Raw genomic sequence first — 24,467 nt, 5'->3', positions numbered from 1 at the left:
GTTAATAAAATGAAAATTAAGTATTTTCTCCTATTCTAAGTATATGTTACATTTAATTTTGCCCACTTAACGATACATTTTTTAATTCTAAATATTTGTAGTTGTCCTTGTTCAAAAATTATAAAAAAATTAATACACCTATTTAATAAAATTTACATTGAGACAAATCAAACAATATTTCATATAACTATGTTTTATAACTTATAAATTGAAAATAAAATATACGTGACTTTAGTTGCATTGTGCCAACAACAAATAGGACACTAATGACAATAAAAAGGAGTATCAATTTACCATCATGTGTCTTTGGTCTTAATATTTTAGTTTGGAAACATATTTTCCCATTTTGCATCCATGTGAAACTTATTTCTTATAGTACGTCTATGTAGGATGAATTTTTTTTAAGTCTTCAGACCAAACCGCAACCTAAGATATCGTTTTGGTATTTAACTCAAATCGCTATCTCATGCATCTGGGATGACGGTTTGGCCTAGTCAACTTTTTTTTTGTTAATACAAATCTTTCCTTCTTGTATAATGAATATCTGCGAAAGAGCAGAAGGTGGTTTGCTTTTCCTTTAATTTTTTTGAAAATATTGCCTAAAGCAGATCGTTATCTAAGAAAGCGATTTGATCTGAAATACAAACCAAACCACTATCTCAAATGACGGTTTGGTAAAAAAAAAAAGTAATAAAAAAAATTTACTCCATCCCATCCTACGTGAACGATACCATGAAAAATAAGTTTCCATAAATGCAAAGTGAAAAATATGTTCCCAAATTATAATATTAAGTGCAAAGACTTGTATAATTAAAGCTTCAGGCCCTCTCTGAGAGACCGTCTATAGTATAGACGACGCCTCTCAAAAGAGCCCGGCCCACATTACTATATTTAAAAATGTAACGGCCCGGTTTAAGTGACTCGGAAATTCATATAAAAATACAAATTCCATTTCACTCCATGGACTCTAGAAAAAAATCTTTTCTAGGATCGTCAACGTTCCGTCGATAAAGAAATATATTTAAAATAGAAAGAAAATATGTCAGCGGAAGTTCTTACGTACAACTCGAGAGCCTTGTGACCTCTAGATAAACTAATTAAAATAAGCGAAAGCAAAAAGAAAACAACACTATCTCTTGTTACATAAATTCGGAGTTTCTTTCTACTCATAATCTAAATACGAAAGACAAAAGCATAGTCTTGATGATTACGGGTTCTAAGTCGAGACCTCACTCCAATCCCCACCTACAATCAACCTACTAGTCGTCGTAAGACAACACGCAATAGGTTCTAAAGAAACAATCTAATACACGTCAGAGACTTCATACAAATGTCAATCAGGTTGAATACAAGCAATGTGTTTATCCTAGCATGCATAGGCTCTAATACATTCATTATTAGATAATTCTAACTTGTAATGTTGCCCGTCCTGTTCGGGTCGTTCAAGTATAAATCATTCATTATTAGATAATTCCAACTTGTAACGTTGCCCGTCCTGTTCGGGTCGTTCAAGTATAAATCATTCATTATTAGATAATTCCAACTTGTAACGTTGCCCGTCCTATTCGGGTCGTTCAAGTATAAATCCAATCCTTTTGGAGGAATACACTTGGGAGATCTAATCCCAACGCAACCACCGACCGAAGACGTTGCCCGTCCTATTCGGTATGCATACCCCCATGGTGACCGTAATGATCCAAAACTGCCATGGGAACAATAATTGTAATAATCCAAACCAAAACATTAACCCCTTTGGGTAACATGATACAAACCAAAACGTTAACCCCTTTGGGTTACAAACACATAAATTCTCAATTTCCAATTATCTTCTTTTAAATTATTTGAGATGTCTAATCCTTATGTGATTTACAATGCCTCGATTAGAAATGAAGCAACACTACTTGCACAACCACATAAACAATATGGTCTAAGCGTGTACCTTTAGGCGCTGCAACCAAACTACGTTTAATCACGATAGAAATTTCGCACTCTTATGAATCGAGGTCCTAAATAACACACACACAAAACGATCACGTATTAGAACATTTTTACACCTTTAATTCACTCCATACTACTAAAATGTTACTAAGACTTGATAATTTTAAATGTTCACATCCAATACCCAATAGTTCTAAACTTTACATTTTTAACCATAAACTTAAACGGACAATTCGGACAGTTTAGAAAATTCAAATGTAAAATCCGACTTCGTCATTGCGTTCGGAACGCGTCAATTACCTTGGGTACCAAATTTCATAATTTCTAACATCCAATTACTATTTTTAATTATTTTAAGCGTTTAACGAGTTTATAACGCATCGGTACATAAAACAACAACAGAACACGACTAACGTTTCCGGATCGGCACCATTACCGAGGCAGAACTGCTGCTGCCCGATTTTTTATTATTATTATTATTATTATTATTATTATTATTATATATACATTATTCAAATTATTAACCCTTTAAATCTCATAACCAAAATAACTCTAATGAAGCGACATTCACAACTACCAAAATAAACAAACAAGACCAATTTTCCTATCACACAACCACTTTATATTTTCACACATATATTAATACACAAAACCCCATCAACAAGGCATATAAGTCATCAAATAAAAAGAACATGCCCATCCACAAAATCCGTCAAGAAACTTAAATTTTCATAAATTATGATAATTAAATTAAATACTTAATTCTCTTAACAAATTAAAATTTTGTTGAGAATCATAAAACCAATCACCCTTTTAAATCAAGACATATATATATATATATATATATATATATATATATATATATATATATATATATATATATATATATATATATATATATATATATATATATAAACACAATCCTTCAAACAAATCAAATTTTGCTAAATAAACTCTTGGATAACTACATTACTTGATCTATAACATTTAAATTTCATCTAACAAATTGAAATTTTGTTAGAGAAATATAGACCATAAAAGGAAATTATTTAAATCTCAATATAAACTTAAATTCTTAATTCTTATAATAAATTTAAATTTTGTTAAAGAATATTGATTCAAGGAGTTTTTTTTTTTTTTTTTGAAAGAACATAACTTAATCCTTTTAACAAATTAAAGTTTATTAAAGGATTATTAGAGAAAACTACATATACAAAAGAAAATACTCAATTCTCCTAAAAGTCATATAGGATATCATCATACATAAAAAATAATCCATCTTAGAAATTTAATATATAAAATTTATAATTAACAATTCAATTAAACTTACTCCTTTGATCAAAAGATTGAATGGAACAACAAAATTTTTTTTTTTCTTTTGAAATGCCGAAACAAGGAAGGCTAAGGAAGAGAATTTTTTTCTGAATTTTTGTGTGCTCTTGAAAAGTTAGAATGGTGATGAAATCAAAGGAACTTAAGGATTAATAGGCAACTTAAGACAATGATCATAATTGTACCATAATACACAATTATGAGAGGACTTACAAGACTCCTCCCATGCTCCACAACCGGCCACCCCCTTCATTTTCCCCTATTTTTTTATTTAATTAATTAATTAATTAAGTAATTATTATATTATTGTTAAAACAGCAAAGAAACGTCATGCGATAACATCGTATGCGATAAAACGTGTTACCATTAAAATTTAACTTACTTTATTTCTTATAATTATCTATATAAAATAATATAATTTAATAATACTTATTTATTTTATTATTATATTATCTTTTTAAACCCGATAAATTACGGGGTGTTACAAAAAATTATCTTAATTTAAAAAAAAACTGTTGTTTTTAAAACAACCACGCGCGTGTCATTTCCAAGAGAAAAAAACTGTTGTGTTTTTGAAAGATGAAAAATTTTCTGATTTTTTCATCTCCCTTCTCCAACCATCGAACATACACACCTTCTATAACCTGAAAAAATTGTCTAACAACGGAAGAAATGATGCTTGAATTCGATTATGTTCTTTTTTTTAAATAAAGCTTCATCAATGGTGAAAAACAGTGATGTTGAAGAAGACAACAATATATACTATTTGGGGAAGGTAATAAAAGCTATTGTGGTTCTTCTGATTTTTTTTTTTAAATTAAGATTCATTAATGGTGGAAAACAGTGATATTGAAGAAGACAACTATGGCTAATTTTTGGAGAATTGTATAAAGGCATTTGTAGTTATATATTCATATATTTAGGGATATAACCAAGATATAATTGGTATTATAACTGTGAACATTTGACATAGGTTGATGTAGTTAGGAGTAAACATTGTGTAGTAACAATATATTTGAGATTATAACATAATATATTTGTCGTTATAACATAATATATTTGGGTTATGACATAGTATATTAGGGGTTATAATAACTTATATTTAGGATTATAACATAATATAATTGGTATTATAACTGTGAACATTTGACATAGATTGATGTAGTTGAGAGTATAACATTGTGTAGTGTGGGTTATATCATTTTTTAGTTGGTTTTATAACATAATGTAGTTGGGAGTATAACATTGTTTAATCGGTGTTATAACATAGTTTAATTGGGATTACAACATAGTTTATTAGGAGTTATAAAATAGTTTAATTGTAATTATAACATTGTTTAGTTGGGGGTATAACATTATTTAGTTGGGATTATAACATTACTTTATAAATCCAAAATATTATGAACTACGCATAATTATAAACACAAATATAATCTATTATAAACCCATAATAAATCCAGATATACACTATTATATTTCCAACATAATCCCAAATATGAATACATAACAATACGACAAATACCACTATTATAAACCCCAAATACATACAAATTCAAATACATAATATTATAATTCCAGCTACTATAACCCCTTTGTTTGGGTACTAAATCAGTCACCTTTGATTGTTGAGGGTTGCCATTTTGATCCTTAGAAGGAATCTTTTTGATCTTCTTTGTGAATACAGAAGCTAAGACAGTACCATCACTTATCTTTTCCAATTTTTAAACCCTAACATCAAGAACAAGTAAAATTAAAAAACAAACAAATTTAAAATATTAAAAATATTAAACTATAAACTTTAATTAGGTTAAAACACCAATACTTTCCTTCTTCAACATCACTATTTCCATCATTGTTGTCTTCTTCAACATCACTATTTCCACTATTGATGAAGCTTAATTTTTTTTTTTAAAAAAGAGGATTGTAATTTTAACTAATATATAACACAATTAACCCAAAAAAAATGAAAATGAAAGATTTCAAAACGAAAATGGTGAAGATGAAGCATAAATAGATACCTTTGATGGTCTAGCAAATGTTGAAGAAGATAAAAAGAGAATAAACGACAATGAATTTGAGAGAGAAAGATGGAGATTGAAAACCATAAATGGAGTTTGAGAGAGGACTATAAGTGATTTATGTCAGGAAAGAGTGAGATGAAAAACTGAGAAAGGAAGTTGAAAAGTTAAGAGGAGCATGAGTTATCACAAATTCAGTTATTTATTTATTTTTTAATTTATAAATTGGGTCAGCCCAAAACTTGAGACGTCTCTTGTATAGACGGTCTCAACTCTGAAGTATGAATCTGTGTTAAAGCTTATTAGAATTATTTCTCCCTTTAGTTCACTAAAAATAGGATATTTACTTTTTCACGCTAATCAATGCACTTATTCAATACTTAATATACATAATAAAATATTATAAAAAGTAGATATTAATAATCTTTATATTGAGATGAATTAAACAATATTTTACTTAATTATATTTTAATTATTAATTAAAAATAAATTATAAATTAAAATAATAAGTGAATAATATAAAAAATAAATGTCCACTAATTTGGAAGGTTATAAGGGCATCATTAATGATGATCTAATATTAGGTCACATGACCAAACTATAAGGAAATTAATAATAATGGTGATTTAATATTAGGTGGGTTAAGGGAAAGGTTGGGTAAAATGGTCTTAGGATGACCCGTTCTGGTGAACGGTCATCCCATTTTTTTAAAATTTTTTTTTGCCACGTGTCGACTCCTGATTGGTCGTTGCAAATATAACCCCTGCATGCCTGTGAAGCCCCTGACGCGCGTCAATCAGCAGGCCAGGTGGCTGCATGTGATTGGGTGCAAAAATATACCCGTTTTTTGCCTTTAACGGCTATTTTCGTATAAAAATTATTTTAAAAAAAATAAAAATTATACCAACGGTCATATTTTTTTGAGATCTATAAAATAAGACCCATATTGATATTTTTTGACATAATTTTATATTTACATATTTTGTTCTTATTTTCCTACTTTTTTTTGTTAAAAAAATACCAAATTAATCATTTTAAAAATCCCCAAAAAAAATATGGATTCAAATAACCCAGATTATGGAAGAAATCCATGTAAAAAAAAACCAAGAAAAAAATCTTCTAACAATCAAAATGCTCAAATTCAATATCAAAATTCTCCGTTCAATCCTCCATTTTCTCAAAATACTCCAAATTCTTCTTACTATATTCCTCAAAATATACCAAATTCATCTTATTATGTTCCTCAAAATACCCAAAATTCTCAAACTATGTTTCACCACCATCATCAATCTCACAATGTCAACTCTAATATTGATATCTATTCAACTCCAATAAGGGGTGAAAGTTTAGACGAAAATGAGATGGAGTATGATGATGATGATGAGGATGAAAATGAAGGAAATGATCAAGATGATCAATATGGTGAAGATGGAGGAAATTTTGTTCATCATTTTGATGCTAGTCTTTACACCCAACCATCATTTCAAGATCTAGTTTCACAATTTGGTTCACCACTGAGCTTTACTCAATTGGTTCAACCATCTCAACAGCTACCTAATAATAATGACGAAGCCCCTATACCTTCAAAGAAAAGTTGGGATTTGATTGAAGATATTGCTCTCATATGTTCAGTCATGAACACAAGTACAGATCCAATTGTGAGCACCAACCAAAAGATAAGAGTGAGGTGGCAGAAAGTTAAGGAAGCTTATGAAGCAGCGAGGATGGAACGACCCCATCTAATCCCACGAAGAATCCCCGACATGCTTAAATGTCGTTGGGGTAGAGTTGCTCCAGCATGTTTGAAGTGGTCTGGAAGTTATGATGAGGCTCTTAGGAGGAAGAAGAGTGGCACGACAAACGAAGATGTGCTTAAAGAAGCGCATTTAATCCATCAAAGAAAACACGGTAACTTTAACTTGATTGAGCAATGGAAAATCTTAAGAAAGTATAACAAGTGGAAGCAAGTGGTAAAAAGTAATCAAAAAAAACAATTGGATCAACAACCAACTGGTGATGTTAGTAGTGAAAGTAGTGGGAAAAGATCAAGGACGGAAGAAGATTCTGAAACACCAACAACTGAACCTCAAGGAGGATCATCCACTCGCCCCGAGGGTGTGAAGAAGGCTAAGGCTCGCATGACTGGGAAAATGGTTGCAGATCAATCAATTCAAGCTTTGAGTGCATTTGGAGAGAGTCTTCGACTTAATTCAGAAATATTGAAAGAGAAGACAGAACTTCAAAAACAAAAAGAAGCCCGAAAACGAAAGCAACTTCTACTGGAAGAATATCGAATGAATTGGGAGATCTATGAATCATTAAGCAAAAACTCTTCAGCCATGGGAAGCTGATATGATGGTTCAACTTGGACAATATCTTCAGAATTACAATCGTCAGTAGATAGTTTAATTATGTAATGTCTTAATTATGTTTTAATTATGTATTGTTTTTAATGATGGTTTAATTAAGTAATGTTTAAAAATGATGTTTTAATTATGTAATGTCTTAAAATGATGTTGAAGATCGACAAACACATTTATCCTTAAAAGATGACTTGGTTGAAAATATCTGGCAAAAGTTTGGAGAGAACCGCAATTAATGTATCATTTAAAATTTTAGTTTTTTAATTTGTGTATTTATTTTATGTATGTGTATTGTAATATTTATTTGAAGTTAACGAATTTTTCTTAAATATTAAAAAATATTTATTAAAAATTATATTTATATTTATATTTATTAAAAAATATTATTTTTATTAAAAGAATAATTTTTTTTAATTATAAAATAGTAGATCTATTTTAATCAAATAAAAAATTATATTAACTTTATACATGAAAATATTATTATAAAAAAATAAAGATAAATGTTAGATAAATTAAGAGAGAAAAATTATGGTGGAGTAGAAAAAAAGTAAAAAAAGAGGATGATGACCTTTTAAAAGAGATCATTATTAATAAAATTAGGTTGAAAAATAAAATTTTAAGAGAGAGAAAAATTATGAAATAGTAAGATGACTTTTTTTTTTTTTTTCATGAGTAAGCTCTAAAGGAATAAATTTAAGTAGCTTGGATTAATCAACGGAAGATATATGTCCCATCACCCTGATTTGACATTCCCTTTTCTCCCTGACAATTAAGCAGTTGATTTCCAACCATCGGCGCTTCATACAGAAGAAGAGAGAGAAATTCATCGAAAATGTCATTCTCGTTCTTTAAAGCTCGCTCTAAAACTCCTCAGGAGGTTGTTAGGTCTACCAAAGATAGTCTCCTGGCTCTTGATACTGCTACCGTTGTCGAAGTTAAAGCTCTTGAAAAGGTTTTTACTTTTTTTTTTATTTTTTCTGTGATTGATACTTTTAACAATTATCAACTGGGTTAATCTTGATTTTTATAAAATATTTCATCTTTGTTGTTTCTTCTCCTTTCCTCCAAATTTGGGTTTTTTTTTTTTTTTTTTTTTTTTCCTCTTTTGATGTACTTGTGTTCTATTGTACATTGATTGTGATGCATTTTCATGTGGGCTTTTTGATTTTGATGCATTTTCACATGGGCATTTTGTCAGGTAAAGAGATTGGGAGAATTTTTTTTTTTGTATCTTTTTGAATTGAATGTTAAATCTGGTTGTACTTAAGGATCAATATCAGGGGTAAGCTGGTTGATGATAGGGAATTCATTTATACATTATGACTGTTTACAGATGGATCTTGTAAATTTAGATCATAAAATGGTAAAATAGATAGAAAGTTACATTTTTAGGGGATTTAATGTAAAAGGATGGACAATATGAAAGGGAATTCATGTGACGACCACCGGAATGATATAGTAGTTCATGCGGCCGACCCTAATTTTTTAGATGATTTGGCATTGTTGTAATTGGTTGAATGTTCAATATAAATGTTTTTTTTTTTTTTTTTTTTTTTTTTGAAATATTAGAGCTACTGGATTTTAAAGCTTATGGTTTGTTTATGTGAATGTAAGATAGTCTACTTTCACATGATGCAAATGGGCAGATAATTTTGTTCGGTAGATTTATGATTGCTTGTGTTTCTGTTCTATTGATTTGTTGCCAAATTATCCCTGGTTTGTGAACTTTTGATAAGACTCGGTTTTGTTTGTCTATGCTCTGTTTGTTGGAACTTGAAACCCAATATTCTCAGTGGCATTTCCTTCATATGAAATCCATTTACGAATTTAATTAGGATGCTTGTGGTTTTTGGAGGTCACATTGGCTTTCTTTAAACATTGCATTTGCGTTAGAAAGAAAAAAACTGGTTTTTTCTTCATTTGGGGTTGAAGGTAGATAAGCTTGGCAATCTATATGATTTGGCTCATTCATTGCTTGGCTTTATTTATATTAATCTTATAATTTTCTATTGGAGCTGATCTTTTGATATGTTCTGATTACCCTGTTTGATTTTGCTCAATGGGTTGGTTGATACATCAAGAGTTGAAGACATATCTTAACCTGGCAAAATTATGTGATTTGTGAAATCATCTGTACACTTTAAATCTTGTTTTGCATACTAATAATGAAGGGGCTATAAACTTTGAAGTAATAAGAGGAAGCTTTAGTTCTTTGCTACTATCCCAATAAGAATTGTATTTTAGTGTTATCTTGGGGACTTGGGGTGGCAATAGACATGATTGGAAGTTTGGAACTTGGAAGTTAAATTGTGAAAGTCAATTGATTTAGATGATTGATAGTAGATTTGGTCTTGTGCGAATACAATAAGGACATTCATTGGGTTCTTGTTTGCATGTTAGGTAAATGTCTTGGGTCCTAGTCTTATTGATGTATTGACATAAACATGTTTGCATGTTAGGTAAATGTCTTGGATTCTACTAATTTTGTTGATGTATTGATATAGACATGTCTTGGGTTCTACATCTAATCTAAAAGTGATCATTTTAGGGTTATAATTGATCAATTTTAGATTGTAAGTGATGACTAATGTTATAAGTAATCACTTAAGATTATAAAGTAATCAATTTAAAATTGTAAGGAATCACTTTAAGATGTAATTGGTCACTTAATATTGTTAACAATCACTTTAAGGTTATAAGTAATCACTTTAAGACTGTAAGTGTACATTAGACAAGTCCAATAGAGATGGTATTACCGTGAGGCCATCTCATTGAGGATTTGTGTGTTATTTATGTGTTTTATGGAAGGGATCATTTCACCATTGTGTTTTTATGTTTTTTTATGGTAGGGATCATTTCACCGTTTTCAGTTTTATATTTGATAGTCATGCATGCCCTTCAAGTGAAGAGAAATGCTTGAGAGAGTCGGATGACATATGATTGGGGCACATTCTAACCATGACCTAAAATATCATTTGCTTTTGAGTTTCTCATTGATGTTAGAGTTGTTTGAGTTTGTCATTCATGTTAAAGTTGTATAGATAAGAATGGTGCTGTTGGATTAATAAAGTCAATTGGAATTTATATTTTGTATATAATTATTTTTTGTCATCACTGTGTGATTTTTTGGCGTTAGGATAATTCCCCTTGCTCATTGTTATTTTTCTTAAGTTGTTTGTTTGTGAGAATTGCATTTGAATCTTCGAGAAAGATGTATTTGGAAATATTGCTTTTACAATTTTTAGCTTTCTTCCACTACTAATTACCAGAGTTCTTATTAAATTCATATAGGCATTGGAAGAAGTAGGAAAAAACTTTTCGACAATGAGGTTGATGCTTTGTGGAGATGGTGAATCTGAACCAAGCACAGATCAGATTCTACAGATTACGCTTGAAACATGTAAGGAAGATGTTATTCCTCTTCTAATTCACAAGCTACATGTTTTTGGTTGGCAAGTAAGTCATGGTTTAATCTCAATGGCTCACTGATGTTGGATTGGATTATATTTCCCTTGGTTTGTTCACTTACCATTAAACATGGGCAGGCAAGGAAAGATTTAGTCTTATGTTGGTCAGTGTTGTTGAAGCAACAAGTGGACAACATGTATTGCTGTTTAGAATACATTGAGAATCATTTGGAGTTGCTTGACTTCCTTGTTGTTTGGTAAGTTTTGATGGAGCTTTATTAATTTGTTTTTTCCATCTCTTAAATTGTGTGCTTCCGTCAATTTCCTTCCTTTTTTTCAAAAAAAAAAAGTTTGCTCAAGCTGGTGAGTAATTCTTGAAAAAAAAGCTCTTATTTCTTATCTTCCATTCGGAGTACATCTAGGCTTCTTGTGGCACAATTTGGCACTCTCCAATATGATTTTGGACGGCAACATCTTATCTTGGTAGAAGTTTTTTAATAGATGATCTAATTGTATTACAACAAATTTGTAGCTTCGTTGGTTAAGAAATTCTGTTACTTTCTCATTCACTTATGATGCTTTATGTTACCTTTGTGGAGCAGCTATGATAACAAAGATGCTGCCTTGACCGGTGGGAACATGTTGAGAGAATGCATCAAGTTTCCAAAACTTGCAAAGTAAGATTTTCATGTCGTTTGGTTACCTGTTTCCCTTTTTTGTTTTCGGTTCCGCTAACTATCTTCTTTTAAATCTAATTAAATTCTTTAGATTAATAATTAAAGGAGATAGAGGCGGAGTAGGGGAAAGAGGATTTGATATGGAAATGTATGGACTTCATATCCAATATGATAATTATATTTAGTCGTAAGGAGGATGTTGCTTAGCAAGGTGAAGAGGGATTTATTCATTGTTATATGTAGGTTGGGAGCGAGGCGAGAACTTGATGTTTCCTTAAATCCCCACTTTTTTGAGGATTGTTAAGTGGTTTCAAAGCCATCTCTTATTTTGTAACATGAAAATTAATATGATGAGTGGCCTGTGGGTCATCTTTTACATAGTCTCCTTTTAATGGATGTAGCTCATGAAGTCATTCTACTAATATCTGATAACAATTAAACATATCACCTTTACTATGTCATACCTTTTAAAATTTTATTATTTCACACTTTTAAGAACTCGTCAACCCGAAACTATTAAATTTAGTGAAGGATTTTATTTGGCATGGGATTCGGTGGTGAAAAGATAAGTCGTCTTTTGAAGTTGATTATGATATGTTGGAGCATAGTTTGGAATTGGGATTTTAAGAGGCTAGTCTCTTAGAAAGTACATTAGTTTGAAAATGGTTGCATCCATGTTGCTTTGTCGTCTTGTTATTAGAAACTGATATAGTTTGTTTTGTCTGGGTAAGGTATACTCAAGGTTGACATATGACCGTTTTAAAAGTTTGTCTTTATGAGAAGTAAGAATTATAATTATAGGTCCTAGAGGATACATGGAAAATAAGAATAGCTTTTTCTACCCAATTCCCACCATCATTATGCCTTTTCGCCCCCATGATGCTCATTTAATTCCTTTTGTATAAAATGCTTAGGATTTTGACTTGCTCATGCCTCTAAATGACAATGAAAAATTATATTTTTGTTTTGGTGTTTAAGGTTGGAATTCTTTATATGAGCAGTGAAAGCTTAGGTGTTGTGAGTTATTTACTGGTGACCTTTTTGTTTAAGTCTTAAATGTTTCATTTCACCTTTTCTCCAAAGTTACTCCTTTGCTCTGTAGCCAATTGCATTGGAAAGGTAAAATCATTTTTTAGGTATGATAATTTTTGTCTAAATGCTGTTTGATAGGAGTTTTACTAGTTGATTTATATTTGAAACTAAAGATCTGGTTTGGCTTTCAAACATATATATGCTTTGTCTAGCCACTAATGAACTATGATACTTATCTTTCTTCATTGTGAAGTGACATCGTCTCATTTGCTTTGCATGAGTCTTGAGTTTGCTCTTTTATGGGTTTGGATTTTTACAACATGATTTGTGGGATTTGAAGGGATAGAGGAGACTTTAACATGGCATAATGTTTTCATTGAGAGTTTGTTACGTGTTTGATCACAAATGAACTTACATATCTTCTTAGGAGGCATCGCACCTTGCTTGAGATTATCGACTTATTTAGTTCCTTTATGGTCATAATTCTATGGACAATTAAGGGAATAGGGTAGCCAAGAGTTGGTTTTAGAGATTATAATTGGGGAAACCACTAGTTGCTTGTGGTTTTGAGCTAAAAACAATTGAGGGAATAAGGCACGTTGTAGTGGAAGGATAACTTTTTATACATCTAACTTTCTTTTAGGTGTAGTTTCGTTTACTTTACTAATATTAAATGTAAAATAATTTTCCCATGAACCTTTCGCTAGTTAAAAATGAAGTTGAGAACATTTTCCTATTGTTGGCCTCATTTTTCATTCATTCCTTACCATGTTTTTCCCCTCCTCCCATGCATATAACCCCCTTTAATATCAAGTTTTTTTTTTTCTCTCGGTAATTTATAACTATACAATGAACAAAAAGAAAAAACTAGTCTACGTTTATGTTTCCCTTAAAAAATGTATTCGTAGAAAATTTCGCCTTTAAAAATGAGAGTCAAATTAAATGATGCCTAAGTTGATGTAAATCATTTATGCGTTGGTGTGACATGGAAATAGATATGTTGTAGTAGAATTGTAAAATAAGGTTATGACAATCCTTTTATGTGCCTCATGCTTTACTTGATCCATGACTAATTTTGTTAATTACAAACAACACAATTATTCTGTAGGTAACCAACATAATTATTTTGTTGGTAACAAACATAATTACATCTAAGCTAACACCATGATAGGTTGACTCTTGAGGAATTGTGAGAGGGTAACAACCATATTGCGACATATCGACAATGAAGCGAGAGAGATCATTATACTAGCCTAGTAGGTGAGAAAGTCCATTTGATCTACAAACTTCTCATTAGTTGCCCACACAATCGACATGGGACAAGTCTTATTAGCTGCCTACATGACCACGTTGGTTTAGGGTAGCTTAATCCATACAACCACTTCGAGTTGGTTATGATACCAATGTTATACATCTGACGAGAGGGCTTATCCCAAAAGACTAGCCTTATAGGTGACACAACAAATTGAATCAATAAACTCATCATGATTTGCCCATGGAACCGATGTGGCAAATTCTGACTCAAATCTATCAAACATCACTGCATCGTGACTGTATCATAAAGGCTTTTGAGGTTTTCTCATTTGCAATATTGATGATGCTTAATTGCAAAACTATCTACATCGACTGCAAAAGTGGTTCGTAATATATGCCTTATTGAAAGTTGTGCATGGTTGATCTGATGTTTTGGTACCGACTTGTAAAATGGTGTATCTAGTTTTATGAGAAAAGAAATCTTGACTCCAAACCTTCAAAGCAGTCAAAGGCATAAGTGCATGTTGTTCCCGAGTTGTGCATTCCATTCCATGCATGGAGAGACCACATGTTAGAGAACAAGATTCTACATGTGAACATTTTCTTGCCTTAACTACACGGCACTTGGTACTAGGATATTTTCCAATCTCTTTTAGTTAAATTGCAACATGATTTTGTATTAAGGCACTGTTGCCATGGCTCATGTTGGTTTTGAATTGTTCAAATGGAAAAGTAGATGTATTTGGGTCTTGGGAGCATTACGCTCCACAATTCCGTATCTAGATAATATTGCAAAAACATAGCCCACTTTATCGTATCACGATCTACTATAGAGGTTTTTGAGTTTACCCTAACCGAAATATAGGCCGATGGAACTTCAAGACAATCCACATTCTCACGAAAAATGTTTCTCCCTCAAACATCGAGATTTTGCACTATGATCATGAAATCAAAGATGCATGGTATGAAAGGTTTCATCTTCATATGCTGAAGTCATAGGAGGATCTATGTATGGGCCTCTCCGGGCACGTGCCCCAGGCGAAATTAAAAAAAAAATCTAAAGTGGGGGTGAAACGCGATTTTCATTCTCAAGATTTTAGAAAATGAAAACCCCTAAATATACTCAATTCTCTCTCTAAAAAAATAAAACTCTAAATACAACTGCTGCCGCCTGCACTTGCTGCCGCCGCCCACCTGCTACTGTCACCTCCAGCCAGCCACCTGCCGAAGGCCGTCCATCCCTGCCACCTGCCGCTGCCCAGTGGTCTCCTTTTTCACGTCCTTAAGCCTAAACAAAACCTTAAAATTGATTTCATAACCTAAAATTGATTTCCTTATTTTGTTCTTAAACAACTTTCTAAGAAAGGGGAAAAATTTATAGATCTTCCATATGCAGTAAAGGGAATAGATGTTTCTTTTAGTGGTATATTGAGCTTCATTGAATCTGCATCTAAGGGAAAGTTCAAAAGCAATGAATGCACACCTGATGACTTATGCTACTCCCTGCAAGTATAATTTTCTTCCTGCAATTATTTTTGTGAAATAAATCATGTTTTGATGATAAATTTCGAAAATGAAATGACAAAATCAGAATTTTAATCTTTATGGTTTAATCTTTAATCTTAATCTTGAATCTTGATGATCTATCTTAATCTTGATTCTTGAATTTTTTTTAGAATGTTATTTCTTGATTTTTTTTTATGTTCTTTGAATAATTTTGTTACAATGTAAATGTATTTGTTAATCTTGAATGATTGAATAGTTCTTGATTTTTTTTTGTTTATATTTTTTGAATAATTGAATAATTGATGCTATTGTACATTGATTCCAATATATGAAAATTAGGCGAGAACAATTGTACTTTGTTCGTTACTTTATATTTCATTTTGTTGGACTATGTTTTCATTGTAAATTTGAACAATTGTAGTTCTTTCGTTACCTTTTATAGTGCTTTGGCTTTGTATTGATATTATTGCGTTTCTATAAGTCATTTTTCCGAAATAAAAAATATTTTAGTTGTTAATTTTACAAACGAACCTCTGACAAAATTTCGTCAATTCGTTGGTGCCCTAGGGGACTTTGAACCCTGGATCCGCCACTGGCTGAAGTAGGCATAAAAGCTTGTAGCGAGCAGCGACAGTTTTTGACTGGCTGTTAAAGTCTTAATGTTTCATTCACTGGGTGCATCACCTGGCGACTCCTTTAGGCTGCATCAGTGTTACGTGTATGGTGTTTTCTAAACAATAAATGTGTCTTTTCAAGCCCATGCTCTTTGATTCCTGGCTTTCTTTATATGATTGTCTTGCTTTTACAATGATCGAGTCCTAAAATCTTTTAGAATAGTCATGGCAGTGGGCACTATGCAAAAGGAAAAAACGAAGGAGCATGGGTTGAAAATTAGAAGTTAAATTTCCTTTTTTTACTTGCTTTGAGTCGTACCTGTGGAATAGAGCATATTGTAATCGCAGTTTGTGTTCATGCGATTACCTTGGTATTAGATTCAAATGCTAGACAAAGTTTGCTCAAATAAGATATGTTGTTGCGTCTTTTGAAAGTAAATTAATACCAAAACTTCCCACACAACAGGTTATTTCAACCTATTCAACTTGATTAGTTTGCATGCCTCTTTGTAGACCTTCGGGCTAACCATGCACAATACCCTCCTTTCCTTTTCTACAAGTTCTTTGGTTTTTGCTCCTTCATGTTTATGTCTCTATGAGTAGCCAAGATGATGACCTGCGGTTTCTTAGGTGATGCTAATTGATATGCTTTGGTTTTTAACTTGTTCCTTACAACATTTGGTGTTTATCAGGTTTTTTTCAAAAAAAAAAAAAAAAAACAAATTTCCTTTGCAATCGGTTTCAGGTCCTTTTCAAAGATTTTTTCTGAGGTATCTTTTTTATAGTATTCTTTCAGATATATATTAGAGTCCACCAGCTTTGAGTTGTTCTTCAAGTATGTAGAGCTTCCCAACTTTGATGTTGCGTCCGATGCATTCACCACATTCAAGGTGATTAATGAGTTGGCATTTGTCTACACATGTGTATGAACTTCTGCTTCTTTGTGACTGTTAACAAAAATCTATGGCAGGATCTGCTTACTAAACATAGTAAAGAAGTTGCTGATTATCTGACTTCTCACTATAATGAGGTAGGGTTGTGTTTCAACTTCCGATTGCTCTCGTAAATAAGATTTTGTCCAGCATTTATAGGGGTAAGTCGGGACCTTTTAAATTACATTGTTATTTAACTATTCATTCTAGTCAACTTCTATCGTTTTTAGTTCTTTGAAATGTACGAAAAGCTTTTGACATCAGAGAACTATGTGACAAGAAGACAATCACTTAAGGTTCGTCGTGTAATTTTTCCTCTGAATTTTGAACATAATTAAGAATTTTTGTGCTGTTTGCATGCTAAAAGTTTGCTGTTGATGGATAGTAGCTCCTCTCAGATTTTCTTTTGGAGCCACCAAATTCACATATTATGAAGCAATACATCCTCGAAATACGTTACCTGAAAGTCATCATGACATTACTTAAGGTATTAAGTTTAAAATTTTGGTTGTTAATGTCCATTGTTGATTTATGTTCAACCTAGACATGGGAGCGCCTGGACCATAGTGTAAAACAAGGTAACATCGCATCGGTCGCGTTGCAAAGGTTTTCAAAACAAATGAACCAATATTTCCCGCGTTGTAAAGGTGTGAAAAAACCGCGTTTTGGGTCGTACAAAGGGACATCTTATGATTGAACCAATATTTAGGCGTTACGCTAACCACATCACTCCCATTACCGCATTATCGTTCCGTTACCGCGATCGCGATTGTTAACTGTATTTCTACACTATGGCCCAGGCCCCACCGTAAAGTATAAATTACAATGAATTTCTTAAGAAAATTGTAAAAAAAAATTAAAAACCTTTAGCAAAAAGTGTCATGGCCCCTCTTATTTTTTGTTTGACCCCCATAGTTGATATTATGGGCGGGCAATTGCATATATTAGACATGTATATATATTTATTATTGCGTTGGTTTTGAAATACTCCTTGTAGCAAGCGTCCTCGTTTTATTGTGTGATGTTTTTCCTTGATTCTTTTCTGAACCCCCCCCTTCTCCTCTTTCTGGTTTCTATACATTCAATGCATTGTTTTATTGGAACTTGTTTACTTCACTTTTGTTAATGTGCCTGAAAAGCTAATTAGACAGTCATAGAAAAAAGGGGTGACTTTTAACTGTTTACTAAGACTAGAGTTTTTGCTTTTTAGTGCTATGCATGTAGCAGCAAGTGGTTTTACTTTCACCTTTTTGCCATGATTCAAGCTAATTTTATAAGATTCTGCATGCTTTTAGTAACATTCTTTCCGATTAAAATGTTTAGCCACTTTAATTTTATGCCATCATGCCATGGCTTACATTCTGTTCCTTTCGAATAAGCTCAAGCTAAAATAGGTAGATGTTATTCTCTGTTTGCTTGATTGTAAAATGTGTCAATCTGCTAGAATATCCATCCATTGTAGATCGTTCTACAGAACACAAAACATCGCATTTTTGGTCAATGGTGCAATCTCTAAGCAACCGAGCTAGCGAGTGATGGGGTTAATTCGTATAAGACAAACCTAGACATCCATCAGATTGTTGACGAAGGTTCGGCATTTATTGCAAGTGTTTTATACATAGACCCTGTGGCTGTTCTCGCATCGAAATTATAAGCTGATCTGATATTAGTAATTTTATAAATTAATGATCAATGATTGAAGTTAATTTGTATAAATTATTTTTTTATTTGAACAGGATTCAAGTAAAAATATCCAGCTTTCTGCTTTCCACATATTCAAGGTGCTTATTTTTGTCTTTGGAATTTACATTTGCTTTCTGTATTATTGTGGTGGTCATCAATCCTGATACACTATTTATCTTTCAGGTGTTTGTGGCAAACCCTAACAAGACACATGAAATCAAAATCATCTTGGCAAAAAATTGTGAGAAATTGTTAGATCTTTTACGCAATCTTTCTGTCGGAAAAGGTTAGACGTATTCCTTTCACCCTAATGTATAATAATATGGATGAGGCGTATTCTGAAGTTCTTTTCTTGTGCCGAGGGACTCTTTGACCGCACTCTCTTTATGGGTATGAGTTGTCGTCTTCCTTCCCTCCCCAGATCCTGATCATAGTTTTTCTATGAGCAGGATACATTAGGCATGATGATGATGTATTCTGAAGTTCCCAAATTTAATTGCATTAACTTGATTGTTTTCATAGGTACCGAGGATGAACAATTTGAAGAGGAAAAGGAAATGATCATGAAGGAAATAGAAAGAGTATCTCGTTTCATCAATCGTGAACGTTAGTCATCGATTAAATTTGTTTGTAACTTTCCCATCAATCTTGGTAATTAACTAAGAGCTTAGTGTTTCTGTGATCGTAATGAAAGGCTGAGCGATATTTGTGGAGAATATTCCAAGCAAAGAGAAGTTATTGATTTGAAGGCTTGTGTTCATAGTTTATGTATCAAAATACTTTTTTATATTATTTTTAATGAAATTTTAAAGCTTGGTTTGTAGATATGTAGAGAATGAACAGGTCTGTTGATACTGTCGAATGATTAATGATCAAGGCCTCAACTCTGGCTTTGAAGTTTCAAGTATCCATCCTTTTCTACAGTCTTTTATAAAGGAAAACTGTCTAAAAATAATGCAATATTTAATGATTTTTTTACAATAATTTTAATTTTTAATTAATTTTGAATAATTTAACTATTTGACCTCTTGCCCAAGAATAATGTTGTCCAATAGTAATAGTTACTCGGGTCAGTTATAAAACAAAAAAAAAAAGAAATAAAAATTCTAAAAAGGTAAAATATAATATTCAAAAGTCATTCTCTTTTCCCCTCCCTACTACCATCCATCCTTCTAGAGGTGTTTATTTGGATTAATAGGTCGATTTCAAAAATTGTAAAAATCGAGATTCTAATTACAATAGTTTAGAGGGGTAGAATCGAATCGGTAGAATCGAATCATAGGATTGTAAGATTCTATAATAAATCTAAATTTGCTATGTAGTCATAATATTTTTATCTCAAAGGTTTAATTTCATAAATTAAAGTTACATTCATTTCATTTTTTAGAATGAAATGAAAAAACAATTAGTAATTATTTTGAATCTTCGTACCATTGAAGAAATTTAATTTTTAAAAATGATGATGTTGGATCGTTAAATCGAATAAAAAATTAATGAAAGATGATACATAAGAAAAATTAATAAAATTAAGAATAAATTTGTAGAATTGGATCGCTAAATCGTAAAATCATATTATGATTCTACCTTTACAAATTTTATTGTAATTAGAATCATAAGATTCTACCAACATAATTGTAAAATCATTTAAAGTCGTGTAGAATCAAATTCTATTAAGGCAAACAAATATCAAATCGTCGAATCTATTTTGAACACCTCTACTTGTCCCCTTCCTCCTTTCCATAGTTCCACCCACCTCCTAGGCATCTCAGTCATCAAAATCCAAATTAAAAAGAAAGGGACTTACCTTCCAAAGAAAAAGTGACAAAACAACACATTTAATTGTAGAGTTAAATTAGTCTTTTAACTCTTAATTCGGTGCAGGATGTTAGTCCACCATGTCCTTCTGTTAGCATTCAGACAATATGGCTGCTTTATCCATTCTTCCTCAGTTCTTCACCTTCTCCGCCACCGCCACCACCATATTACAACAAAAAATTCAGCACAACTCAAATCATTCAACACCATTGTCTCAGTTGACGATTTCCCTCTTGCTAATCTCTTCATCCAAAACTATTCAGCATAATAGATAACTAATTATAATTACTGTAGTGAATTTTAGTCATTCTGTTAACTTTCAACATCCAAAAGAACAAATATAATAAAAACTCTTCAGTTCAAGCAATTCATCAACTAACAACAATTAAACGTAAATGAAAGCAGAAACAAAAATTAATAAGATATCTATCTAGCTGAAGGGGGTAAGCATTTCCTTGGTTCTATGAACAGATAGCCTTATTCATTGTCAGAAATAGCTCTTACAAAAGAGCACCCTTTTAAACAAGACAAGAGAACTAAGAAAAAAAGCTTCTCTTCTGCCTTTCTTCTCCCCCAATTAGACCCTCAAAACTACGAGGATGGAAGTTTCATGTGTAGGGCAGCTGGGGAACCAGGAGACGAAGTTGACAACAGCCTAAAGCCTGGGGAAAATGTATTCATTTCTTCCTCGTATACACCTCCACCCGTAGAAGAAGCTTCATCTTTGACCATAGTCCGGAATGAAATGGAACCCCGTTTTGTTGAGGCATCCGAGTTTCTCCCCAGAGTCGTAGTAGCTGTGCTGGTCGCAAGATGACTCTGATTAGCAGCAATAAGATAGACAGAATCAGCATAGTCCTCGGATGTGTAGAATCTTCCTCCCTCTAAACCCCACGACCCCAGACCCCTATTAAGGGCTAAAGAATCTTTGACAGGTAAGAAAACAAGCATAAAAATACCAACTACAATACAAGATAAAAGCACAAGAAAACTTGAAAAAGCAAGAGCTTCAAGAAGAAAATGCTCATGCCTAGCCAAAACTGAAAACCCAAGCAAAAGAACCCTCAAAGGTAAGAAACTTAAAACTACAAATATAAGTATGTAAACTCTCCTCTGCAGCCCTTTGTTGATGACTGAAACAACCATTCGCCTCCCGAGAATCAACAGGTATGTGGTTAGAACGATGGCAAACAGTCCATGGAGTATTGTACACAGCAAGGGATAAGTGCAAGCAATAACGGGTTGGTCAGATACATTGGATGACAAATATGCCCTGGTAAATATTTCCGGCAATTTTCTCAGTACTTTAATCTTTCCATGTCGGAATTTGGGGGCAACTATGACAACAAGGAGATCCAAAATGAAGATGGGGAAGCAATAAAGCAGAACATAACCAATTGTCTTGAAGTTCCATTTCCAATTTAGTATACCTGTCCCTCTCCAATGCAGGGATGCACGTAGGAGAAAAGACATTATGAGAAAGAGGCATGGTTCTGTGAACCCCAGATTCGATAGAATGTATAACTTGCATATGTCTTCCTGCCATCTTTGCGTTAGAGAATGAAAAACTTTACCCTTCCTTCTAAAGAAACTTAACCGCACAACTTCACCAAAGCCCCAACATATTCCAAACAAAATAAGAATGATTCGAACTATCCAAGGTCCGTTGAAGTAACCAAGTAGACGTAACTCAGATCTCTGAATACGAGCACGGAAGTACAGTAAGTATAGTATGCAGAGCAGGCCAGAAACTACCAAAAAAACCACTAGAGAAATTGTCACCACACCGAGTGCATCGACGGCTTGACTGGTCAGGGGCATTACCCGAAGAACAAATTCCACGCATGCTCTCCGCCAGCATGGAGACAACAAAAGGACCTCCTATAAAGCCAAAGCTCTCTTCTCAATATGAGATTGAGCAACTTTAGCAGCATCAAGTGACATAAACCCTTCAGCACCAGTAACCAGGGTAAAATTTACCAGGACCTTTCGGTGGCAAGAATGATGTATAGCTCAATGGAATGAAAATTTAGTAGCAATCAACCTATGCTCTCTTGTCAGTGTGTATCAAACAGGCATCTTCATTTGATTCAAATCAAAACACCTGAACAAAACATATATGAACCAAAAGTATAAATCAACTGCATTACCATTTCAAAAGAAAACAGCAACGACAATAGGAGTCAAACAATAAGTCCATAATAATAGATCGCAAAATCTTTTTAATTTCCTATGACGTAGATGATCTAAGTACTATTTAATAAACTGAGCAGATGACAGAGAACCAACATTGTCAGCAAATGTGAAATATACATATATCACGGTGCAGTTACTAGCATCCTTATCAACCAAATTAGGTTCAAGCACAAAGGAAAGCATAAGTGCTTTAACAAAGTAATAAGCTCACTTCGGAGTTAAATCAAGCTTACATATAAGTTTGCAGATCAATCAATACTCAAATATAATGTAATTGACATAACACCTTTGCTTTTGAGCTATCACGATCAAAAACATACAAATGTTCAAATGAAAATACAGTATCTTCAACCCAAAAGCCTGTTCGCGCCTTTTCTTATTCAGAATTACAGTAAATTCTTCTTATTAACTTGGGACCAAAGACAAAATACACCAGTCATTGGCACTCACAAATCCTCGTAACTCTCTTTTTTTGAAACTACAAATCCTCGTTACTCCTTGGTAACCCTAATCCATGCACTATGATCCCACATCCAAAACATTGCTCTACTTCTACAGCAAAAATCTTCACTTGAGTTCTCACATCTCAGAACAATCCAACAAAGTACTCCTTACTTCTATGCTAATAATAATCCACACGTTAAAAAAGCTACACCAAAATCTTCCATCAGTTCTACAGCAAAACTCTTCCGTACTCTTCTCATAACAGCTAATCAAAGTAAAGACGAGGATTAATCCAACTCAAGGCCGGAATCGCTCACATCAAAACAAATATTCCACTATCATCCATTCAATCCAATCATTCAAACCTCAAATTTCTCATCAATATACAGAATTCCTCCGGAAAACCGTCGGCAATATACACAATACACCACCAACAACTCCTCACTTAAAAATCATGATTTATCCATCACTCTCTCAATATGCTTCGAAAACTCTCAAAGTATAACCACCATATATATAATTTCTTCCTAAAATTAAAATAACAATTACTGTACTCTTGATTATAAGAAATCAAGTTAGAAAAATAAACAAGTAAATAACAATAGAACAGCGAAAAGATCAGAGAATCATAACTACAAAAACCCTAGGTTTAGACATTGTACAAAAAAAAAACCTATTTTAACAAAAAAAGAAGACGACGAAATCAGATCGAAGATGTAAAGAAAGATTTAATCCGCTCGTCAAATTAGAAAACATTACCTGCTAGTCAAATAAGGATCCACAAAAGCTTTGTCGTTCTTCTTCCTTGAAGTCTTCTCAGTTAAGAAGAGAGAGAAAGTGGTTGTGTAGAGAGAGAAAGAAAGAAGAGAGTGGGAAAACTAAAACAGGAGGACGAGGAAAAAGGGGTAGAGAGAAACTGGGTTGCTGACAGCCTGTCTCCAGCTGTTTTCTTTGTTGTACCCGAACCTTTTGTTTTGGAGGCTTCGAATCTACTTTGTTATTTGGCTTCGGAAGGGTAGTTTTGTAATTGAATGGTTTTACCTCTTTTATCCAATTATGAGTTGCCACGTGGATAAGTAGGCTGTTGTGGGGTATACCCCTCTCCACCCGGAAAGTTCTCCCTGCCTCCTTCTAATATCTTCTTATTGGCTGGCATTGTTGATTTTTTCTTTGTTTTTAAAATGTTTAATGGCCTTCTTTTGTTGGCATTTTTTATTCTTTTATTAGTCTCTTGTTTATTGCTACTAGAAACAAAT

The 24,467-nt window shown here is 32.6% G+C and overlaps 3 protein-coding genes across 4 annotated transcripts; 2 read left to right on the top strand and 1 right to left on the bottom strand.

Moving 5' to 3' along the window:
- Nucleotides 1–6,556: 6,556 nt before the first annotated feature.
- Nucleotides 6,557–7,639, top strand: LOC130828554 (glutathione S-transferase T3-like). Its single transcript, XM_057694521.1, has one exon. It carries the CDS (start codon nucleotides 6,557–6,559, stop codon nucleotides 7,637–7,639), a length of 1,083 nt encoding a protein of 360 aa, XP_057550504.1.
- A 684-nt stretch (nucleotides 7,640–8,323) lies between these two features.
- On the top strand, nucleotides 8,324–19,581 carry LOC130828192 (uncharacterized). Of its 2 annotated transcripts, none has more exons than XM_057694040.1 (11): nucleotides 8,324–8,603; nucleotides 10,943–11,107; nucleotides 11,197–11,315; nucleotides 11,661–11,735; nucleotides 16,938–17,031; nucleotides 17,112–17,171; nucleotides 17,304–17,369; nucleotides 17,462–17,560; nucleotides 18,810–18,854; nucleotides 18,940–19,042; nucleotides 19,279–19,581. In XM_057694040.1, the coding sequence occupies exons 1-11, from the start codon at nucleotides 8,484–8,486 to the stop codon at nucleotides 19,365–19,367; spliced, it is 1,035 nt and encodes a 344-aa protein (XP_057550023.1). In that variant the 5' UTR covers nucleotides 8,324–8,483; the 3' UTR covers nucleotides 19,368–19,581. The 2 variants fall into 2 exon arrangements, 1 of the variants encoding a protein (XP_057550023.1); XR_009047341.1 differs by lacking the exon at nucleotides 19,279–19,581 and adding an exon at nucleotides 18,536–18,662 and having other exon boundaries at nucleotides 8,374–8,603; nucleotides 18,940–19,033.
- A 1,307-nt stretch (nucleotides 19,582–20,888) lies between these two features.
- Nucleotides 20,889–24,167, bottom strand: LOC130828191 (uncharacterized). Its single transcript, XM_057694039.1, has 2 exons — nucleotides 23,971–24,167; nucleotides 20,889–22,675 (listed from the first exon to the last, which is right to left on the bottom strand). Exon 2 carries the CDS (start codon nucleotides 22,390–22,392, stop codon nucleotides 21,163–21,165), a length of 1,230 nt encoding a protein of 409 aa, XP_057550022.1. The 5' UTR covers nucleotides 22,393–22,675; nucleotides 23,971–24,167; the 3' UTR covers nucleotides 20,889–21,162.
- Between the last annotated feature and the right edge of the window lie 300 nt (nucleotides 24,168–24,467).

Source organism: Amaranthus tricolor, chromosome 12 (assembly GCF_026212465.1).
Source record: "Amaranthus tricolor cultivar Red isolate AtriRed21 chromosome 12, ASM2621246v1, whole genome shotgun sequence".
Taxonomy (NCBI): Eukaryota; Viridiplantae; Streptophyta; class Magnoliopsida; order Caryophyllales; family Amaranthaceae; genus Amaranthus; species Amaranthus tricolor.
The sequence above is the reverse complement of the archived record's forward strand: the minus strand, read 5'-3'. Positions and strand labels throughout refer to the sequence as shown.